General features: G+C 42.6%; 1 protein-coding gene across 1 annotated transcript; it reads right to left on the reverse strand.

The window, feature by feature from the left end:
• Nucleotides 1-7470: 7470 nt before the first annotated feature.
• Nucleotides 7471-18897, reverse strand: LOC140197340 (actin, non-muscle 6.2). The gene is made up of 3 exons (XM_072257295.1): nucleotides 18808-18897; nucleotides 18467-18615; nucleotides 7471-8779 (listed from the first exon to the last, which is right to left on the reverse strand). Exons 2-3 carry the CDS (start codon nucleotides 18590-18592, stop codon nucleotides 7775-7777), a joined length of 1131 nt encoding a protein of 376 aa, XP_072113396.1. The 5' UTR covers nucleotides 18593-18615; nucleotides 18808-18897; the 3' UTR covers nucleotides 7471-7774.
• Between the last annotated feature and the right edge of the window lie 5046 nt (nucleotides 18898-23943).

The raw sequence follows: 23943 nt of genomic DNA on the forward strand, positions 1-23943 counted from the left end.
CACACACACACACACACACACACACATGCTCACACTGCACATTTTACGTACTATATGTACTGCTTGCTACTCACAGCTTGTACACGCTCACTGCAGACACTCACAGGGTGGACACTCTTCTCACAGGCCTTTGTAGATCAAATCTTCTCAACTCTTTCTTGCTACCAGTAGTGGTAATTGTGTTATTGGGGATCTTAGGAGAAAGTGCAGACAGAGTAACCACGCAACACTCCCGGTCAAGCATGATGCCAATCCTTTGAGGATCAGTCTGATCCTGGAGACTCCTTCTCCTGTTAGCTTGTTTGTAGTCTAGCACCATTCATAACTAGAGTGATGACCTGAAACATTGTTTGTGGCTTGGGTTATCATTGCCTGACTCTTTCAGCCCTTCTCTGTTTATGATGCATAAAGTCCTTATTTCAGCTCCACTAGATTAGCTGTTAGAGTGAAAAACAAAGTTCAATGTAAATTTATGTGACACTACACACTACCCTAAGATCCATTTTCTCACAATTCACAGTAGAACAATGAAATACAATAGAATCAATGAAAAACTATACACAAAAACTGAAAAACAACCTATGTGATAAAGAAGACAAGCTGTGAAAATAGAATAAAATAAGTAAATGAATAATACTGAGATGAAGAAAAGTTTCTTTAGCTGGGGATGGTGAATCAGTGGAATTTGTTGCCACAGGTGGCTGTGGAGGCCAAGTCAATGGGTGAATTTAAGGTGGAGGTTGATAGGTTCTTGATTACTCAAGGCATGAAAGGTTACAGGGAGAAGGCAGGAAAATGGGGTTGAGAGGGAAATGGATCAGAGCAGACTTGATGAGCCAAATGGCCTATTTCTGTTTCTATGTCTTATGGTCATACGGTCTTTTTCCACATACAGTATTCATGTAAACCTTCTTAAACGCCTCCAGTACCAAAGCTGACAGCACACTCTAGGCAACCACAACTCTGTGTAAAAATCTTGCTTCATACATCTCCTTATGAACTTTTCCCTTCTCACCTTGAATGCTCACCCTCTTGTATTAGACATTTTGCCCCTGGGAAAAAGATACCAACTAACTACTGTATCTATGCCTCTCATAATTTTATAAACATCTATCAGGTCTCCCCTCAGCCTTAGCTGCTGAAGAGAAAACAACTCAAGTTTGTCCAACCTCCCCTCATGGCACATGCCCTTCAATCCAAGTAGTATCTTGTTGAATCTCTTCTGCACCCTCTCTATAGCCTCTACATCCTTCCTATAACAGGGCAACTGGAACTGAATGTAGTATTCCAGATCCAGGCTAACCAGAGTTTTATAAAGTTGCAACATAACTTCCTGACCCTTGAACTCAGTGCCTCCACTATTAAAGGCAAAGATGCCATTCGCCTTCTTTACCACCTGGACTTAGATCCCCAAGTTCCCTCCGTACCTCAGTGCTATTTAGGGCCTACCATTAACTGTATACTTTCTCCTTTCATTCGACTTCCAAAAGTGTAACTAACACCTCACATGTAGCTGTAGTGAACTCCATCTGTCATTTCTCTGCCCATCTGCAACTCATCTATATCCTGCTGTATCCTTTGGCAACCTTCTACATGATCCACATGCCACCAATCTTTATGTCATCTGCAAGTTTACTAATTTACCAATTCTTAGAACATAGAAACATAGAAAACCTACACCACTATACAGGCCCTTCAGCCCACAATGCTGTGCTGAACATGTCCTTACCTCAGAAATTACCTAGGGTTACCCATAGCCTTCTATTTTTCTAAGCTCCATGTATCTATCCAGGAGTCTCTTAAAAGACCCTATCGTATCCGCCTCCACCACCATCACCAGCAGCCCATTCCACACACTTACCACTCTGTGTAAAAAACTTACCCCTGACGTCTCCTCTGTACCAGCTTCCAAGCACCTTAAAACTGTGCCCTCTCATGCTAGCCATTTCAGCCCTGGGGAAAAGGCTCTGACTATCCACATGATCAATGCCTCTCATCATCTTATACACCTCTGTCGCTCCAAGGAGAAAAGGCCGAGTTCACTCAGCCAACTCTTGTCTTCATTCAAGTCTTTTTTTTTGCACATTGTGAGCCACAGTGAAGTATTGGAAAACTGGAGAGTGGCTAAAGTTGTCTCTTGATTTACTAATTCTTGAAAGATCATTACTAATGCCTCTACAATCTCTTCAGCTATCTCATTCAGAACCCTGGAGTGTACTCCATTTGGTCCAGGTGACTTATCTACTGTACCTTCAGCCCTTTCAGCTTCCCAAGCACCTTCCTTTAGTCATAACAACTACATTCACTTCTATCCCCTGACTCTCTCAAATTTCTGGCATGTTGCAGGTGTCTTCCATGATGAAGACTGATGCAAAGTACTTAGTCAATTTATCTGCCATCTCTTTGCTTCCTATTACTTCTTCTCTGGCATAACTTTCCAGTGGTCCAATGTGAATTTCTTGCCATCTTTTACTAGTTTACCTCCATATTTCACCTTTTTTCCCCTTACTGCTTTTTTAAACTTTGTCTTCTGTTTGTTTTCAATTAGCTTCCTGCTATTTTCTGCAGTAGTAAATGCCCTCTCTTATACTTTTATGCTGTTGTTGATGTCCCTTGACAGTCATAGTTGCTTCATCCTTCCTTTATAATACTTCTTCTTCTTTGGTATTAAATGATCCTGTGCCCGCTGAATTACTAGTAGAAACTCCTGTCTATGCTATCCTACCATTATCGCTGCTGGGATCCCCTTCCAATCAACTTTGGCCAGTTCCTCTCTTATACCTCTATAATTAACTGCAGCACTGACACATCCTCTCAAACTCAAAATAATCTGCAGATGCTGGGCTCAAAGCAACACTCACAACACGCTGTAGGAACTCAGCAGGTCGGGCAGCATCCGTGGAAAAGATCGGTCAACGTTTCGGGCCGGAACATTGACCGATCTTTTCCACGGATGCTGCCCAACCTGCTGACATCCTCTTAAACTGTAGGGTGAATTCTATCATTTTATGATCTCAGTCTCCAAAAGGTTCCCTTACTTTAAGCTCCCTAATCAAATATGATTTATGGCATGACACCAAATCCAGAATTGCCTTTCAAACTACTTGAAAAAGTCATCTCACAGGCATTCTATAAATTCTTTCTCCTGGGCTCAAGCACCAATCTGATTTTCCCAATCTGTCTACATAATTGAAATCCCTCATGACCATCATAAGACTGTCCCTTTAATATGCTTATATCACCCATTGTAATTTGTATTTGGAGGCCTATATATAACCTCCATCAGGATCTTTTTATCTTTGTAGTTCTTAAATCTACCCACAAGGAACCTATGTCACTTTTTGCTAAGGATTTGATTTCATTTTATTTTACCAACAGAGCCACCCCACCCCTCCACCTACCTGCCTGGCTTTTCAGTAGGATTTGTATGTTTAGCTCCAGGCTGTGGTCTTCTTTCAGCCATGATTCTGAGACACCCACAACTTTGTATCTGCCAATTTCCAACTGCACAATAAGCTCATCCACCTTGTTTTGTATTCCACATGCAATGAAATATAACACTTTTTGTCCTGTATTCACACTCCTCTTCTCAAATTGATTCATCAGCTGAGAGTGGACAGCAAGTGGTAATCAAGACAAGGTTCCTGGCCCATGTCTGACCTACTGCCATCAGCCCTGGGTTTAGAAACAATACTGAGATCCCAGGGTGATCCTCTCTCACCTTGTCATGCCATTCTTTCTAGTGGGTCTGTCTTGACCATGGGTGAAGTGTAGCAGGGAATGTGATGGAAGAGTCTGTGTGACATTGCCTGTAAGGTATATAACTGTGACCATGTCTCCCAACTTGAAGCCTAAGCCACAGACAAAAAACTACTATAGAAAAACAAGTGGGTTAGGTGAAAAATTGATCTTTTTCTAGTGGAGATTAATAAATCAAACAGGATTTTATTTATAATCAAATGTTACTGTTCTCAAGAACAATATTAATTCCAGATCTAATAATTTGAATTTAAGTTCTTATGCTTCTTGGCAACAATTGAACTGTGAATCTAATGTCAAGGGTAGGGTACAGCAAACAATCTGTAAAAGGACTAGAAGCATCAGTGTAAGGGATGAATTGTTGCTGTTTCAGGTCAACTCCTGCATTAGGACTGAGCCTTGATCAAAAAGTGTTCAATTCCCTTCCCCCACAGGTATTGGCCAAACCACTGAATCCCTCAAGCAGATTGTTTGGTGATTCAGATTCCACTATCTGCAGTCTCTTGTGTCTTCAGTGGTAAGGAAATTACTGGAAGAAGTTCTGAGGGACAAGACTTTGATAGTCAGCACAACTTTAAGGGATGATCCTGTCTGATCAAATTAGGTGAACTTTCTGAAGAGACATACAACATGCACCAATGAGAGCAGTGTGATTTATTCAGTTGACAGGAATTTCGATAAGGCTTTTGACAAGATCCTTGTGGGAAACGTCAACTGTACTCTTTTCCTAGATGCTGCCTGGCCTGCTGAGTTCCTCAATCATTTTGTGTCTGCAAATTTTCTTATGTTTGTGAATGATGGTGGAGAGTTATTTTTGTGATTTGAAACATGAACAGTGGTGTAAACAGGGATTGTTGCTTGGACATTACAATTTGGATGCAAATGTAGGAGGTAAGATTAGTAAATTTGTGGCATTCTTGATTTTGAGAAAGATAGCCTTAGGCTACAGAATGATATTAAAATAGGGGAGAAGATGGAATTTAATCCTGGTAAGTGTGAGGTGATGCACTATATATATATACACACACACACACAATGCCTATAAAAATCAGTCTCCTGTCTTGGATGTTTTCAAGTTTTATTGTTTTACGACATTGAATCACAGTGGATTTAATTTGGCTTTTTTGACACTGATCAACAGAAAAGACACTTGTTTCAAAGTGGAAACAAGTTCTTACAAATTGGTCTAAATTTATTACAATTATTAAACACAAAATCATTGGTTGCATAATTACTCATCCTTTTCAAGCCATTATTTAGTAGAAGCACCTTTGGCAGCAATTACAGCCTTGAGTATGTGTGAATAAGTCTCGATCAGCTTTGCATATCTGGATGCTGCAATTTTTCCCCATTCTTATTTACAAAACTGCTCAAGCTCTGTTAGATTGAATGGGGATCATGAGTGAACTTTTTTAAGTCCAGCCACAAATACTCAATTGAATTCAGGTCTGGACTCTGACTTGGCCACTCCAGGATATTAACTTTGTGGTTTTTAAGCCATTTCTGTGTAGCTTTGGCTTTATGCTTGGGGTCATTGTTTTGCTGGAAAACAAATCTTCTCCTATGACACAGTTTTCTTGCAGACTGTATCAGGTTTTCCTCCAGGAATTCCCAGTATTTTGCTGCATTCATTTTACCCTCTACCTTAACAAGCCTTCCATAATCTGCTGCAGTGAAGAATCCCCACAGCATGATGCAGCCACCACCATTCTTCACAGTAGGGATGGTGTGTTTTTGATATGCGGTGTTTGGTTTATGCCAATCCTAGCATTTAGTCTGATGGCCATAAAGCTCTGTCTTGGTTTCATCAGACCATAGGACCTTCTTCCAGTTGACTTCAGAGTTTTCCACATGCCTTGTGGCAAACTCTAGCCGAGATTTCTTGTGAGTTTTTTTAAACAGTGGCTTACTCTTTGCCACTCTCCCATAAAGCCGTGACTGGTAAAATACCCGGACAACAGCTGTATGTGCAGTCTCTCCCATCTTAGCCACAGAAGCTTGTAACTCCTGCAGAATTTGAGGACGGCCTGCTCTATGCAGATTTACAACTGTGCCATATTCTTTCCATTTCTTGATAATTGACATAACTGTACTACAAGAGATACTCAGTGACTTGGAATTTTTTTTCTCCAGTCCTGATAGAGGGTCTTGGCTCAAAACATCAACTACTGTTATACTCTTTCCTATAGACAATGTCTGGCCTGCATTTTGTGTGTGTTGCTTGGATTTCCAGCGTCTGCAGATTTTCTCTTGTTTGTGATTGAACTACTGCACTGCAAAGTCTCTTCCAGGAATACCTACCCTGAAGAAGTCTAAATCTTCCCTTCGATGGGAGTTCAGTGAAACCCTCTCTCATTACTCCCCCTCTGTGATCTCTGCTGCCCTCTGACTCACTTTTCTTCCTTCCCTGCCCCCCCCCCCCCAACCTTCTACTCTGACTCCTCATCTTTTTTCTCCTGGACTGAAGGGTCTCAGCCCAAAATGTCGACTGTACTATACTCTTTTCCATAGATGCTGCCTGGCCTGCTGAGTTCCCTCAGCGTTGTGTGTGTGTGTGTGTGTGTGTGTTGCACAGGTCTATTTAACCAGTTATATGACTTCTAAAACCAATTGGCCGCACTAGTGGTGATTTGGTGTGTCATATTAAAGGGGGTGAATACTTGCGCAATCAATTACTTTGTGTTTTATATTTGTAATTTATTTAGATCATTTGGTAGGGATCTATTTTCACTTTGACACAAAAGAATCTTCCTGTTGATCAGTGTCAAAAAAAGCCAAATTACATCCACCGTGATTCAATGGTGTAAAACAATAAAACATGAAAACTTCCCTGGGGGTAGATACTTTTTATAGGGACTGTATAACAAAAAACAAACTTCTGGTCCAGGTGGCACCAGCAAATAATGTTTCCTTGGGCGACATCTTCCAGATAGCAAATCTATCTAATTATTTCACTTTTGCACCTTTGACCCACTCCCATCCCTTCAGTTAAAAGAGTGATCTGCAGAAATCTGGGGAAGGCTGGGGAACGTAGACTGATAGTATCTTACCTCAAAAACCAGTTGTCATAATAAATAATGAAGTAGACCATTACATTAGCATCAAGTTCATTTTGAAGGAAACTGAAATCAAGTTAAAATGGCCCAGGGGCTGGCAGTCAGAGATCCACTTCTGTCTTAGGGCCCTGAGACTACTGGATCTTACTCAAAGACATCAAACCAGAACTAGATCACTAGCAGGCAGATTGAAGCCATATGAAAGTTATAGAGGTCTGGAATATGAAGCTCCAATTCAAAAAAAGCCACAACCCTCACCCAGGACTATTCTGAGCACAGTCAGAACTAGTTTTCAGCAGTTTCCTTCCTGGTCACCAATTCATTGGATTTGCCAGGAATCAGTTATAGGCATTTCTACACTACAGGACAGCATGTCTGATCACTTTGTACTGGAGAGGAATCCAGCATGCCATGATCTTCAGGGACAATGTCCAACTGATCTTACATCCCTGCCATCCCTGATCTTGTTCTTTCTCCTGGTATCCACGTGGCCACAGCTGTAGTGAAAGTTTTAGGATGTGGGAAGTAGTAGGTTGACATCACTTTGATCTGTGGTGCAGACCCTGGCTGACTTACCCTTCTAGAGAACAGGTAAAACAGAGGTGTAACTTATTTCCACTAACAATATCAAGGTCAAATACTAAACGAGGGAGAATTATTGGTAAAGCACTTTATTCAAAATGTTAGTTAATTTGACAATTGCAAAGTACAAAGTAGACGTCAAATGCAAGTACCAACAGACATTGATAGCTCAACCAACAGTGCCTATTCAAACTCATAATGGGAGGGACGCTGTAAACATTTTGACAGGCAATTGTTCTAATTTGGAGTCACAGTAACCGATGGCAAAAGGGGTGGAGGGCAGTAATGGTGTGTGCAATAATTCAAAGGCAGGATTGGCAAGAGCTGCAAGTGGGTCAAGGCTGATGGTCACAGCAAGTACACATGACATGATGCCATTAGAAGCACTTGCGATGGACAATGGAGGGACCAGACTCATCATACTCCTGCTTACTGATCCACATCTGCTGGAAGGTGGAGAGAGAAGCCAGAATGGAGCCTCCGATCCATACTGAGTACTTCCTCTCTGGTGGAGCAATGATCTTAACCTTCATGGTGCTTGGAGCCAAGGCTGTGATTTCCTTCTGCATTCGGTCAGCAATCCCTGGGAACATGGTGGTTCCACCAGACATGACCGTGTTGGCGTACAGATCCTTCCTGATGTCTACATCACATTTCATTATGCTATTGAAAGTGGTCTCATGAATACCAGCAGATTCCATCCCAATGAAGGAGGGTTGGAAGAGGGTTTCTGGGCACCTAAAACGCTCATTGCCAATGGTGATGACCTGGCCATCAGGAAGCTCGTAGCTTTTCTCCAAGGATGAGGACGAGCTGGCCGTTTGCATCTCAGATTCAAAATCTAGGGCCACATAAGCAAGCTTCTCTTTAATATCACGGACAATTTCCCTCTCAGCTGTGGTTGTGAAAGAGTACCCACGCTCGGTCAGGATCTTCATCATGTAGTCAGTGAGATCCCGGCCAGCCAGGTCCAGACGCAGGATGGCATGTGGCAAGGCATAGCCTTCGTAGATTGGCACGGTGTGACTCACACCGTCTCCAGAATCTAGCACAATACCAGTGGTACGGCCAGAGGCGTACAGGGACAGCACAGCTTGGATGGCAACGTACATGGCTGGAGTGTTGAAGGTCTCAAACATGATCTGGGTCATCTTCTCACGGTTGGCTTTGGGATTGAGGGGAGCCTCTGTGAGGAGGACAGGGTGTTCCTCTGGGGCCACTCGCAGCTCGTTGTAGAAGGTGTGGTGCCAAATCTTCTCCATGTCGTCCCAGTTGGTTACAATGCCGTGCTCAATTGGGTATTTCAGGGTCAGGATGCCTCTCTTGCTCTGGGCTTCATCACCAACGTAGCTGTCTTTCTGACCCATTCCCACCATCACACCCTAGAGTGGAGAAAATGGACAAAGGATAAAACTATTTACTTAAGAGCAAGAGGATCTTGTGTCTCATCTCCCACAAAAGTTTATGACAATATTAATGGTATTGTTGTAGCAAGACAAACAAAAACATGTAGGCCATTCAGCCCTTCATACCACGTCTGTCATTCAATATGATCATGATTTATCCTCAATACAATGCTGTTGCTTTCCCTGCACCAGATCTGGGATTGGAGGGTGATCTGACAATTGCCATGTTGAATTCAACTGTGTAAGGAATTTATCCCTTTTTCTGTATGATTTTCATTGAGAGGGAAGCAAAATGATGTCCAAGTCCCTTCGGTTTACATCAAACATAATAGAGCATGAGGCATTGCATTCAAAATCCCTGGAATGTAGAGATACTGTTGCAACATGAGGCATGGATGAAGGCTAATCACTATCAAAGTTGGATCCACCCACACTGGCACATTTCCAGAGGTAATATGTGATGACTACATAAATGGAGTATGCCAATTGAGTGCTTGATATTGAGCACAGAGCCATTGGACCAAAAGGGCTCTTTTCTGTGCCATGTGATTGACATCAGCAGCACTAATGACCCAGAGCAGCAAAGCAGCTCTATAAAGGAAGATTAATAATTAGGATGAGGAAACATCAAGCTTCCATATACACTGGAAGGCTAATGGAACAATGAGCATCCTAAGACCTTAATCAATATCCAATGGACATTTTGTGTTCCATTGTGCAAAAGGCTTGGCAATGCAGACTCACTGAAACAAAATTACAAACATGAATAGTGGGATTAGATCATTAAGCATTTTGTATTTCTCATTGGGATCCCTGTTCATTTTTTTCAACAGAAGAGTAAGCTACTAAACATCTCTTAGTATGACAGGAGGAGAAACCCAGGACCTGTTCCATGCAGGGTAGGTTTTTACGCAGTGAATTGGGATTAGCAGAGAAGGATCATGGTTGGTATCAACTGGTTGGGCTGAAGGGTCTGTATCTGCACTGTATTGCTCCATGACTCTATGACCCAATCTAGGCAAGTTATTTTTATGCAAGGTGGAAATTGTACACAGTACACAAGGTGTGGTTTCTGATCACATCCATCCCCCACTTTTTCTTGAAATGAAGGCAGCACACTTGCTGCATTTCTCAATTACCTGTAAACTGTGTGGGTGAGCTTTCAGTGACTATACAAGGACGCCCCTATCATTTTGAACATCAACATTTCACAATTTCACACTACTTTAAAAATATGTTCAGCACCTCATTTACCTGCCTCTCCTCCTCCAATACTACTCTATCTGCTGTGTTCCCCACTCACTAGTTGTCTATATTACCATGAAACCTCTTTGCATTCACACACTCCATCCACTCAAGGTTCGGACTCCACTTCTGCTCATCTCCACCACTGTTCTGCCATCTTACACCCCTCCTCAGCTCACCAATTGCCTGAATCCTTTCCATAATTCATAAGACAATAAGAGATAGGAGCAGAATCAGGCCATTCAACCCACTGAGTTGGCTCCACTATTTCATCATGGCAAATCCATTGTCCCTCTCAAGCTCTGCCTTAAATACACTCAATGACATGGCTTCCATAGCCACCTTTGGCAATGAATTCCACAGATTCACCACCATTTGGCTAAAGAAATTCCTCCTCATCTCTGTTCAAACTGGACATCCTCTACTCTGAGGCAGTGCCCTCTGGTCCTAGACCCTTCCACTATATGAAACACCCTCTCCACATCCATTCAATCTGGGCCTTTCAAAATTTGATAGGTTTCAATGAGATCCCCTCTTATTCTTCTGAAATCCAGTGAGTACAGGCCTAGAGCCATCAAAGACTCCTCATATGATAACCCTTCCATTCCCGGACTCATTCTTGTGAGCCTCCTCTGGACCCTCTCCAATGTCTGCACATCCCTTCTTAGCTAAAAGGCCCGAAACTGGTCACAATACTCCATGAGGCCTCATCAGTGCCTTATAACACCTCAGCATTATAACCTTTTCTAGTCTTCTCGAAATGAATGATATCGCATTTTCTTTCCTCACCACTGACTCAACCTGCAAATTAACCTTTAGGGAATCCTACCCAAGGACTCCCAAGTCCCTTAGCACCTCAGATATTTGAATTTTCTCTCCATTTAGAAAATAGTCTTTACTTTTATTTCGTCTGCCAATGTGCATGACCATACACTTCCCGACAATGTATTCCAACTGACACTTCTTTGCCCATTGTCCTAATCTGTCCTCCTGCAGCCTCTTTGCTTCCCCAACACTACCTGTTCCTCCACCTATCTTCATATTGTTTACAAACTTGGCCACAAAGCCATTAATTTCATCATCCAAAATTACTGACATTTAACGTAAAAAGAAGCTGTCCTAACACCAACCTTTGCAGAACACCACAAGTCACTGGCAACCAACCAGAAAAGGCTCCCTTTATTTCTACTCTGCCTCCTGCCAAACAGCCAATACTCTATCTATGTTAGTTCTTTCCTATAATACCATGGGCTCTTACTTTGTTAAGCAGCCTCATGTGGGGCACCTCATCAGAGGCCTTCTGAAAGCCCAAGTACACAACATCCACCAATTCTCCTTTGTCTACCTTGCTTGTTATTTTCTCAAAAAATTTTAACAGACTTTTCAGCTAAGACTTTCCCTTAAAAAAACTATACTGATTTTGGCCTATTTTATCATGTGCCTCCAAGTACCCTGAGACATCACCCTTAGCAATCAAATCCAGCATCTTCCCAACCACTCAATTCAGGCTAAGTGGCCCATAATTTATTCCTTCTGCCTATGTCTCTTCTTGAGGAGTGGAGTGACATTTGCAATTTTCCAGTACTTTGGAACCATGCCAGATTCTAGAGATTCTGGAAATATCACAACTGATACCTCCACAATCTCTTCAACTACCTCTTTCAGAACCCTGGAGTGTAGTCTATCTGTACCTTCAGACCTTTCAGCTTCCCAGGCACCTTCTCCCTAGTAGTTGCGCTCACTTCTGCCCCTTGACATTCTCAAACTTCTGGCATCCTGCTTGTGTTTTCCACAAGACAGTGAAGACTAATGCAAAATACTTATTTAGTTCATCTGCCATTTCCTTGACCCCCATTACTACCTCTCTAGCATCATTTTCCAGTGGTCCATTATCTACTCTCACCTCTTTTTCTCTTTATTTATCTGAAAAAACCTTTGGGATCCTCCTTGGTGTGATTAGCCATCTTACTTTCATACTTCATCTTTTCCTTCCTTTTAGCTTTTTTAGTTGCCACCTGTTGGCTTTTAAAAGCTTCCCAATCCTCCTAACTTTCCACTAATTTTTGCTGTATTATATGCCCTCTCTTTTGCTTTTATGTTGTTTTTAACTTCTATTGTCAGCCACGATTACCTCATCCTGCCTTTAGAATTCTTCTCCTTTGGGATGTGTCTATCCTGCGCCTTCTGCATCACTGCCAGAAACTCCAGCCATCATGCCTGCTAGCCTTTGACCTGCTCCTTTCTCATGCCTCTATAACTCCATTTTTTTCAATTGTAATATGGGTACTTCTGACTTTAATTTCTCCCTCTTAAATTTCAGGGTGAAGTCTATCATATTATGATCATTATCTCCTAAGGGTTCCTTTACCTTTAGTTCACAAATCAAATCCAGTGCATTGCATAACACTCAATCCAGAATGGCCTTTCCCCTAGTGGGTTCAACCACAAGCTAATCTAAAAATGTAATCTCATAGCATTTTACCAATTCTCTCTTGGGATCCAGCACCAACCTGATTTTCCCTATCTACCTTACTATTGTAACATTGCCCTTTTTAAATGTCTTTTCTCCCTCCCTTTGTAATTTGTACCTTACATCCTGGCTACTGTTTGGGAGTCTGTATCTAACTCCCATCAGGGTCTTTTTACCCTTGCAGTTTCTTAACTCTACCCACAAGGATTCTGTATCTTCTGATGCTATGTAACCTCTCGCTAAGGATTTAATTTAACTTTTTTCCAATAGAGCAGCCCCACTGATTCTGCCTACCTGCCTGACTTTTCAATACAGTGTTTATTCCTAAGCTCCCAACTATGATCCTCTTTCGACCACAACTCAATGATGTCCACAACATCATACCCACCAATCTCTAACTGCACTATAAGATCAGCTATCTTATTCTGTATACTATTTATATGTAAGTTTCACACCTTTAGTCCTGTATTAATCACCCATTTTGATTTTGTCCCCGTGTTACATTGCAACTCATCCCACTGACTGAATTTTCCCCTATCATCTGCCCGTCCTTCCTCACAGTCTCAGGGTACACTGCATCTGGTTTTATACCAACCGCGCCATCTCCAGTCCTTCACTCTGGTTTCCATTCCCCTGCTGAATTAGTTCAAGCCCTCCCCAACAGCTTAGCAAACTTGCCTGCAAGGACGTTGCCCCCCCCCCCTTGCATTCAGGTGTAGCCCATCCATTTTGTATGGGTCTTACCTTTCCCATAAGAGATCCCAATGATTCAGAAATCTGAAGCTCTGCTTCCTACACAAGTTTCTCAGCCAGGCATTCATCTGCCAAATCATCCTATTCTTACCCTCACTAGCACATGCCACTGGTAGCAATCTAGAAATTACAATGCTGGAGGTCCTGCTTTTCAGTTTTCTATCTAACTCCCAAAATTCTCTCCAGGACGTCCCCCCTTTCCTTACCCATGTCATTGATGCCAATATGTACTCACTATTCTGGCTTCTCACCCTCCTCCTTTAAAATGCCATGCCTCTTTCATGTCCACAGAATCACATGTCTACCCCTTCAGCATTGGAATTCCCGATCACTACTGTAGTCCCCTTCTCCTCACTTCTCTTCAGAGCCACAGCACCAGACTCAGTGCCAGAGACCCAGTCACTGCAACTCACCCTGGTAGGTCAACCTCCCCCCACCCCAACAGTAAACAAAATGGTATACTTATTATTGAGCAGAATGGCCACATGCATCCTCTGCACTGGCTTCCCATTTCCTTTCCCTCTCCTGACAGTCACTCAGCTGCCTGCCTCCTGCAAATTAAGGGTGACTACCTTCCTGTAGCTCTGATCTATCACCTCCTCATTTTCCCATAAGAGACAAAGGCCATCGAGCTGCAACCCCAGTTCCCTAATACGTTCTCTGAGGAGCTGCAGCTTGGTGCACCTGGTGCAGATGTGGTTATCCAGAAGGCTGGAGGTCTCCCAGAATTCCCACATCTCACACAAAAAAAACACAACACAGCCCCTTGTGCCATTCTCACTGCACTAACTGATGAAGAATGAGGAAGAAGCTTACAAGAAACTTAGCTCACCCAAGCCTGTTCTTGCCCAAACCTGTTGAGCCAAAGCCTTCCCATTCTAAGACTGGTCCACCCCATCAATGGTCAGACTGCTTGTCCGTACCTTATTTTTATTTGCCCTTGCTAATGAATCACAATTTGATTGAGCTGCCAGAAAAAGCCAAAAGCCCGCAAATGCTCCTTTTCAAATCTCTCTCCCCGATCTGTGTGTAGCCTCCTCTCATGTTTCGACTGGGCCACCGGAAAAAAAATTAGGATCACTCTGGGCCTTTTTTCTGTATCCCTTTCTCTTTATACTGGCCATCTCACCTCTCTACTCTAGTCCTAATGCAGGGTCTCCATCACAAACATGGACAATACTTTCCTTTTGCCAGTAATCCTGCTTAACATGCTGAGTTCCTCCAGCAAAGAGTGCTGCCACACTCTGGTTTGTCTTATCAACAAACACGAAAATGGTTGCTGAAACAAAATTGAAACCAGACAGAACCAAAGTACCAGTTCTGCAGTATCACAATAGTCACAGCCTGCCAATCCAAGGAAGCACTGTTTATTCCTATCATCAGTGAAAGTCATAACTGCAGATGATTGAAATCCAAACTAAAATCAAAAAAGTTAGATGTAGCAACACACAAAAAGTGCTGGAGGAACTCGGTAAGTCAGGCAGTAGAATAAACAGTTGGAAGGGAATAAACAGTTGATGTTTTAGGTCAAAACCCTTCATTCAGGATGTACTCAGCATCTGTCGAGAAAGAACCAGAGTTGATGTTTCAAGAACAAGATCCCTTGTCAGGATTGGAAAAAAACATGTTGTGTTTTCTTTCTCAGTTCTGACAAAGGGCCGTGTCTGAAACATTAACTCTGCTTCATTTATAACAGATGTTGAGTGATCTGCTTACTCTTACTCATTGACTTATTAAATCCACACCAATACCCCTAATTCCATATACAGCATAGGTGACTGTCTGTTGCAATGGTTAGTACTGTTGCCTCATAGCTACAGGCATCCAGTTCATTCCCAACCTGCAGTGCTGTCTGTATCTCGTTTACATGCCTCATCTTCCCCCACCCCACTGCAGTGACCGCAGAGGATTCCCAACCTGCTGCTGGGTTATCTATGCTAAGTTACCCCTCAATGTAGGGAAAAGAATCAGAAGGAAGTGTATGGGCATATGGGAGAGAACAAGCTGTGGGATATAGGAATTGAAAGGGAGTAGGGCTGTAGTCTTCAAGGGAACCTTGTTTACCATCTCCTGTGTGGGATCTTACTGAAAACATTTTGAAAATCAAAATGCACTGGCTATGCCTACTTCTGCTCTTAAATACTGTGTGTACAGCATAGAAACTGACCCTTCAACCCAATTCATCCACACTGACACAGTTATCCACTTAAGCTAGTCCAATTTCCTGGGTTTGGCCCATATCCTTCGAAACCTTTCCTATCTATGTACCTGTCTTTTAATTATTATAATTGCACCCATACCAAGGTGGAGTATTTCAGTGGAGGAATTCTGTAGAAGGACTTGGATAGGTTGGGAGAGTGGGCAAAGAAATGACAGTTGGAATACAGCATAGGAAAGTGTGAGCTTATGCACTTCAGTTAGAGGAATATAGGTGCAGACTGTTTTCCAAATAGGAGAGAATTCAGAAATCAGAGGTGCAAAGGGGCTTGGGAGTCATAATTCAGGATACCCTCATGGTTAAATTGCTGGTTAAGCTGGTAATCAAGAAGGTAAAAGTAATGTTAAGTGAATTAGAATATAAAAGTGATGCTGTACTGCTGAAGCTGTTTAAGGCATTGGTCAGACCACAAATGGAACATAGTGAGCAAGTTTGGGATCCATATCTAAGGAAGAATGAGTTGGTTCTATAGAAGGTCTAGAGGAGGTTTATGTGAATGATCTCAGGAATTAAAGGCAAACAGGAGCATTCAATGCCTCTGGGCCTGTATTTGATGAAGTTCAGAAGGATGAGGGAGGATCTAATTGAAAACTAGCACATATGAAAGGACTGGGTAGAATAGACGTGGAGAAGCTGTTTCCAATAGTGTAAGAGTCTAGCATCCAAGGACACAGCCTCAGAATAAAGGAATGTCCCTTTAAAACTGAGATGGGAGAATTTCTTCAACCAGAGGGTGTTGAATCTGTGGAATTTATTGTCACGAATGGCTATGGAGGCCAAGTCATTGGGTGTATTTAAGGCAAAGATTAATAAATTCTTGATCGGCAAGGGGATTAAGGATTATAAAGAAAGTGGGGTAAAATAATTTAGGTATGATTGAATGGCAGAGCAGACATGGTGGGTTGAATGGCCAAATTCTGCTCCTATGTCTTGTGGTCTATTACGTTCTTATTATAGATCTTAACGTTTCCACCCTTCCTCCCTCCCTTCGCTCAAATGACTGAGATCAGGCAAACAGCTCAGTAGTTCCCCATTTTCTCTTCCTCCTTTCTTAATTAACAGCATCACATTTTCTACACTCCAATCTGCAAAAAAGTCACACTAGAACAAAGAAAGCCCTGATAAAACGACAAGACCGTTTGATCCATGCTAGCTTCCAGTGGTCAATCCCATCACTCATTCTCCTGCACATGCCCATCAATTAGCACTGGAATTTTTTTGGTTAATTGGCTCCACTAAGTGGAATTAGCTACTGTAAATTTCCCTTTAAAATGCCTTTGGGTTTGGGACGAAAGCAGAGAGCACAAGAAAATCTATTTGGGTCACAGGAAGATTGTGCAAACTCAAAAGCTGAAGTTAGATTCAAAGCCAGGTCCTCAGAGTCATCAGGGCAGCAGCACCAACTGCTACATTACAGTACAAAGTGATAAAAGCTGCAAACATTGTCGGAAATCTAGGGAATTCGAACTTCAGATCCTTGGGACATACGAACATTGGCTGAGAAAATGGGAGGGGAGGAGAGATGAAAGAACTTCAGAAAATAAATGGAGTATCAACCCAAAACTGGGGCCAAGCCCTGTAGGGGACAATGATAGAAAATATTATAAAATCTTGGAACACTGTAAAGAAGCTGCAGGCAGTTTTAATAAGATCAAATGTTGTGTCACAACCTAAGGCAAGTAAATGGGAAGAAAACTGCAGTCAGAGTGTGGCTGCAAGTGGACCTCCACAAGATGGAAAAAAGCCGAAAATTTACATGAGCAGTTTACTGTGAGAATTAAGTGAAACCACATAACTGACTAAAAAGGGAAATGTCTAGTGTTAAGTGTCATTCAGATTATAGTCACAAAATGTGACTAAATTGAGCCCAGGTAAGTGCACAATGGAGCAGCTGTTCCAGTGAGTCTACTGCTGGAGAAATGCTCTCAAAATTATATATATATTATTTATATATATTTTTAAAAATATATATATTTATACATATAAATTCTTTTAAGACCTCATCATTGATGTTCTGGGTCTTGTGTAACCATGGGCAGCAGCATGGCTGTAGTCACAGACTGAAGTCTGCTGCTCGAGACAAAGGAAGACAGTCAAGGCAAGATAGCAACTTGCAAGTCAGCACGAGATAAAGGAAATGCAAGAAAACCACCAGGCAAGTCGGCAGAACTATTCCATATATGGAAATAACTGTTTCTTCACTCTCTGATTGGCTTAATTGAGAATCAAGGGGCCTGTACACTAAAAGATTCAGTGAAACCAAAAGGAGGAAATTCAGCACATGGGCTGCAGCCGCACAGAACCAACTATTGTAGAAGATTCCAAATTTCAGAACTCAAGATTATAAGCATCAGATTGCAAGCCTAGTCAGTACAACTCATGCTTCTAAGATCAAGCCACAAATTTCATGATTTAATGTAGCGAGTTGCTAGCAAGAGCAAGTTAAAAAATATTAACAGTTAATAATTGTTTTCCTGTAAAATTTAAGTGGTCTTAGTATAACTTGGTCTTGAAGCAATTACAGTTCAACTATTTCTTTGTCCATATAATCAGATTTATGCCTTAGAAGCAGGAGAGTTAAGACACCAAACAGCAAAGAGTAGACAGGACTGGGAACAAACAGATAAAGGAAGAGTTAGAAGTTCCAATAGGAGCAGAGGCACCACAACAACCCCAGAGCTCCAGTTACAGAGAGGATGTAGTTGGACACATTTACAAGCAGTCAAGTGGAACCTTTCTTCTAGTGGAGAAGAGAGGTTCCACTTGATCCCTCCTCGATGTCCAGCCACAGGACAAACCCCCTCCCCAAGAACAACTTCTACAAGCCAGGGAGAAGTCGACAAGGAACTGGAAAAAGAAAATAGTACACACTGATAGACACAGACTTCAAAGACAAACTGCAGTCCAAACTGCTCAGGAGAACGGTTCAGAACCTCAGCAGAAAGAAAGATTTCCAACATACAAGTAGGGGACTTACCTGGTGTCGAGGCCGCCCCACAATGGAGGGAAACACAGCTCTGGGGGCATCATCGCCCGCAAACCCAGCCTTGCACATCCCGGATCCATTGTCCACCACCAGCGCAGCAATATCATCATCAGCCATGGTTTACAGAAGGTGGAAAGTGACTGAAATAAAAGTACATCAACCATTATCACGGAGACAAGTATACCAAGTACAGCCCCAAACCACACAGAAAGCTACACCTTGTCTCATTTCCTTTGTAAACTCCCAATATAAACTAACTAAACAGAAACGAACAAAATTTGCTGCACACAGGTTAAACGAAAACTGTTACATGCTCATTAATTCACACTCACTGCCTCTCACAGAGCAGTAACTCCACTCCAACTACAAAGAAGGAACTCTGCAACACTACCGCTTATTCCTACTTCCTTTATATGGTACCCAACCCATCTCTATCCCGCCGTAGGATTACCAACCAATGAGGATCAAGAGGAGGGGCCATCAACAATGAAGTATCTCTCAGGGGTTGATCTGCGCATGGCACTCATTTATTGATTCGTTTATTGAATACTGTCGTTCATACTAATACAATTTTCCACCTTCCATTCTATTTTCAATAAAGCCTCTGTTCAATTTAACTATGGAAGTACATCTCTCCCTCTCTCTTCCCATATTTCCTCCATCGCTTTTCTCCATAACCTGAAGACCCAGCATCAGGTGGAGCCACCATTCCTCAGACTCCAGCTTCACCTTGTTCTCCAAGTAGAACTTGACAAAGCCACCAGTTTGAATGCATGGTTCACATTTTACTGCATGCACTAACACACACACACACACACACACACACACACACACACCCAGCTCATTGCACATGCATAATGCTATACATTCACTTCCCATACACACTTCCTGCACACACTTTCCCTGCTCTCACAGACTTCTGCAGATCAAATAGTCTGAAACATATTGGCCAAAGATAACTTCTGCGATATTGGAGCTCTCAAGAGGAAGTGGAGATAAAGCATCCTCTCAACACTTCTGGCCAAATATGGTTGTCAATTCACTGAGAATCAGTATCAGAATCAGGTTTAATATCACTGACGTATATTGTGAAATTTGTTGGCTTGCAGCAGCAGCAGTACAGTGCAATACATAAAATAAAACTATATAAAAAAATAAATACAAACACACACACACACACACACACACACACACACACACACACACACACACACACACAAATAAATATATATATAATAAGCAATGCGAAAAGGGAGCCAAAACTACCTGAGATCGTGCTCATGGGTTGGTTCATTGTCCATTCAGAAATCTGATGGCAGAGCAGAGAAGCTATTCTTAAAACATTGTCTTCAAGCTCCCTAATGGTGGCAAAGGGAAGAGGGTATGTCCTGGGTAATGAGGTCCTTAATATTAGATGCTGCCTTCTGAAGATGTGCTTGAAGCTAGGGGAGGGTGCTTGGGGGTTCGTGCCTGTGACGGGGCTAGCTGAGCTTGCAACCCTCTGCAGCTTTTTCTGATCTTGCACAGTGGCCCTTCCTTACCAGACAATGATGCAACCAGTTACAATGCTTTCCATGGGCATCTGCAGAAATTTGCTAGAATCTTTGGTGACATACCAAATCTCCTCAAGCTCTTAATGAAATAAAGCCGCTAACATTTCTTCTTTGTAACTGCATCAACGTGTTGGGGCCAGGATAGATCTTCAACGATGTTGACACCCAGGACATAAAACTGGTCAGCCTTTCCACTGCTGCCCCCTTGACGAGGACTGGTGAGGGTTCCCTCGACCTCCCCTTCCTGAAATCCACAATCAATTCCTAGGTTTTACTGATGCAAGGTTGCTGTTACAATACCATTCAACCAGCCAATCTATCTTACTCCTAAGCTCCTCCTTGGCACCATCTTAGATTCTGCCAACAATAGCTGCATCATCAGCAAATTTATAGATAGATTTTGAGCTGTGCCTGGCCACACAGTCATGGGTGTAGAGAGAGTAGAGCAGTGGGCTAAGCACCAGTGCTGATTGTCAGCGAGGAGGAGATATTAATTCTGATCTACACTGATTGTGGTCTCCCAATGAGGAATTCAGGATACAGTTGCAGAGGGAGGTACAGAGACCCAGGTTTTGAAGCTTGTTGAATAGTACTGAGGGTATTATGGTTTTGAATGCTGAGCTGAAATCAATAAACAGCAGCCTGACACAGGTATCGCTGGTGTCCAGCTGGTCCAAGTCTGAGTGGAGAGCCAGTGAGATTGTATCCGATGTAGACCTATTGTGTTGGTAGGCAAATTGCAGCAAGGTCAGTTTCTTGCTTAGTCTAGTGTTGACTCTGGCCACGATCAACTTCTCAAAACATTTCATCACAGTAGATGTGACACAGGTTTTCAGTGCCATACCAGGTACACCATCAGGGCCTGACACCTTGTGAGAATCCATCTTCTTGAAAGATGTTTTGATGTTGGCTCCTGAGACAGATATCACAGGGTCAACAGATGCTGCAGGGATTTGCACAGGAGTACTTTTATTCTTCCTTTCAATGTAAGCAGAAAAATCATTGAGTTCATCTGGGAGTCATGCATCACAACTATTTATGATGTTAGGATTCGCCTTGTAGGAAGTTATGGCTGCAAGCTCTGCCAGAACTGACGTGCATCTGATTCTGTCAGAATTACTTTCAATCAGAATAACTTTATTGCTTTAAAAAAATAGCCTTCCACAGGCCAAATATGGACTTCTTGTATAGTTCTGGATCCTTGCCTCAAATGTCAGAGACCTAGCCCTCAGCAGATTGTATACCTCCTGGTTCATCCATGGCTTTTGATTTGGTTATGTCCAATATGTTCTTGAAGGCACACACCTTTGAGATGCACCTTAAAGATCAGAGTGCTGCTGCAGTTTCCTTCGTTGTTCACCAGATTCACCGCTAGAGTGGCAGGGTGACAGAAGTTGATCTCATTCACCACTTTGAAAATTTTTGTCTGTTACATTCTGTTCTTTGCTGTTTATGATGCACCATGTCCTTCATTTGGGCTCCAGCAGGCTCAGCACTCCCTTCTGCACTCCTCATTGAACCAGTGCTGATCCCCTGGTGTGACAGTAATGGTGTGGAAGCCAAGCTTTCTTTCACACACACAAATTGGTGGGTGCCTGGAATATCCTTCCAGGAGTGTTGGTGGTGGAAGCTGACATGATAGTGTCCTTTAAAAAAACACTTAGACCGGTGGGGAATGGAGAGGCATGGATCATGTGCAGGCAAGATGGGATGAGTTTAATATGGCATTGTGGTCAACACAGACATTGTGGGCCAAAGGCCCTGTATAGTGTGTATAGTATACATAGTGTGTTCTATACTATTTAGTACTGATGTTGCGAGAGGAAATGCTCAGTTTTATTTATTCACAGGATATGAGCATCACTTGCAAATGCTCATCCCTAATTACTCTGAACTGAAGAAACAGTTAATAATCATAAGATATGCCTTGCATCATCCTGTCCTAACAGATATTAGTAACAAGGTAGATTATTAATGACAATCAGTTAGCTTCATGGTTCAGTTCCCAAGACTCGATTTTTACTACAGAGTTAATTATTTGAAATTAAATTCCCTTGCTGACCGGCAATTTTTAAAATCTTTTGGTTAGAAGCTGAAGAGCATTTTATTGATACCCTATGGTTGTAGGGTGCGGTTATATTCATAGAGTCATGCAGCAAAGAAATTGGCCGTTCAGCCTGCTGAGTCCATGCGGACAATCAAACACCTACCTAGTAGACTATCCGTATTCTCCCACATTCCTGTCAACTCCCTCAGACTCTCCCACTTGCCTACACACTAGGGGCAACTCAGTGGTCTGTCTTTGTGGAGTGTAAGCAAAATGGAGCATCTGGGGAGAACCCATGCAGTCACAGGGAGAATGTGCAAACTCCAGGTCGACAGCACCCAAGGTGTGGACTGAACCGGGACACTAGAGCTGTGGGACAGCAGCTCTATCAGTTGTGTCATTGTGCTGATCCATTATCTTTTCATCCATAATATAGAGTTAAAGGATGAGGGAACATGTTAAATATCCACTTAACATTCTACTGAATTATCAAAAAGAAACTGCCTTTGATGTGCTGTAGGATGGAAGTAGCAATCACCTTGAATACCCTAGTAGATGCTATCCTAACACCGGATTCAAACTCGATCATCAATGGCCCCACTTAATTAGACCCCATTGACCCCATTTGGAGTACTGTGTTCAGTCTGGTCACCTCACTACAGGAAGGATGTGGAGACTATAGAGCGAGTACAGAGGAGATTTACAAGGATGTTGCCTGGATCGAAGGGCGTTTTACCTTATGAGAATAGGTTGAGTGTACTTGGCCTTTTTCCCTTGGAGTGACGGAGGAATGAGAGATGACCTGATAGGGCTGTATAAGATGATGAGAGGCATTGATCGTGTGGATAGCCAGAAGCTTTTTCCCCAGGGCTGAAATGAGGGGGCATAGTTTTAAGGTGCTAGGAAGGAGGTTCAGAGGGGAAGTCAGGGGTAGGTTTTTCACACAGAGAGTGGTGAGTGTGAGGAATGCACTGCCAGAGACCATTGTGGAGGTGGATACAATAGGTCTTTTAAGAGACTTTTTAGATAGGTACATGGAGCTTAGAAAAATAGATGGCGATGCGGTAGGGGAATTCTAGGTAGTTTCTAGAGTAGGTTACATGGGCCTGTAATGAGCTGTAGAATTCTATGTTCTATGGGAAGTGCCATGTTTAAATATTAGACTCACTGAGCAGAGAAACAAGCCTTTCAGCCCACCCTCCCCATCAAGAGCGCCCCTCTTACACACACACACACACACACACACACACACACACACACACACACAAATTTTCCTCGTCTCAGACTAGTGTTTTCTATATTGTGGTGCTGCAAATGCGTGAGTGTCTGCTACTTTCACCTCCCCCCAGGAAGTGTGAATAGCATTGCAGCAGGTCAGTGCTAGCTCTGGTTACTGTGGTTTCTGCAAATTTAGGCAGCGAGATATTCAGCTTTGCTAACAAGCACTCCAGCGGACTGACAAAAGGCTCAAACAGGCAATAAGGAGGTTTCATTTCTCAGCATCACTCTGCAAGCTGGAACACATGGCTGGAAAACTGAGCAGTTTCATTAAATATTTAGTCCACTTCTCCCTCCAGTTTAAAGACTGAGCAGCAGAGCTCTGGGGAAAGATGGGGGAACTGGACTAAATGGGTAGAATCTCACCTCAATGATGTGTTATTGTGACTCAGGAAAGTGGGCTATTTCTTTCGACAATTTTGAAGGAAATTGAAGTCAAGTTAAAATGGTGCCCAAGGACCAGGGTCAGAGATCCCCTTCTGCATACAGGAGGAACCTTCAGGAACACCCAAAAGCAGAAATAGATCACAGCCAGGACGATCAAAACTCTCAGCTAGCAGCTCCCAACCCCATGAGCTTTTCTAACTCAC

The sequence above is a fragment of the Mobula birostris genome, chromosome 1, assembly GCF_030028105.1.
Source record: "Mobula birostris isolate sMobBir1 chromosome 1, sMobBir1.hap1, whole genome shotgun sequence".
In the NCBI taxonomy this organism is placed as follows: Eukaryota; Metazoa; Chordata; class Chondrichthyes; order Myliobatiformes; family Myliobatidae; genus Mobula; species Mobula birostris.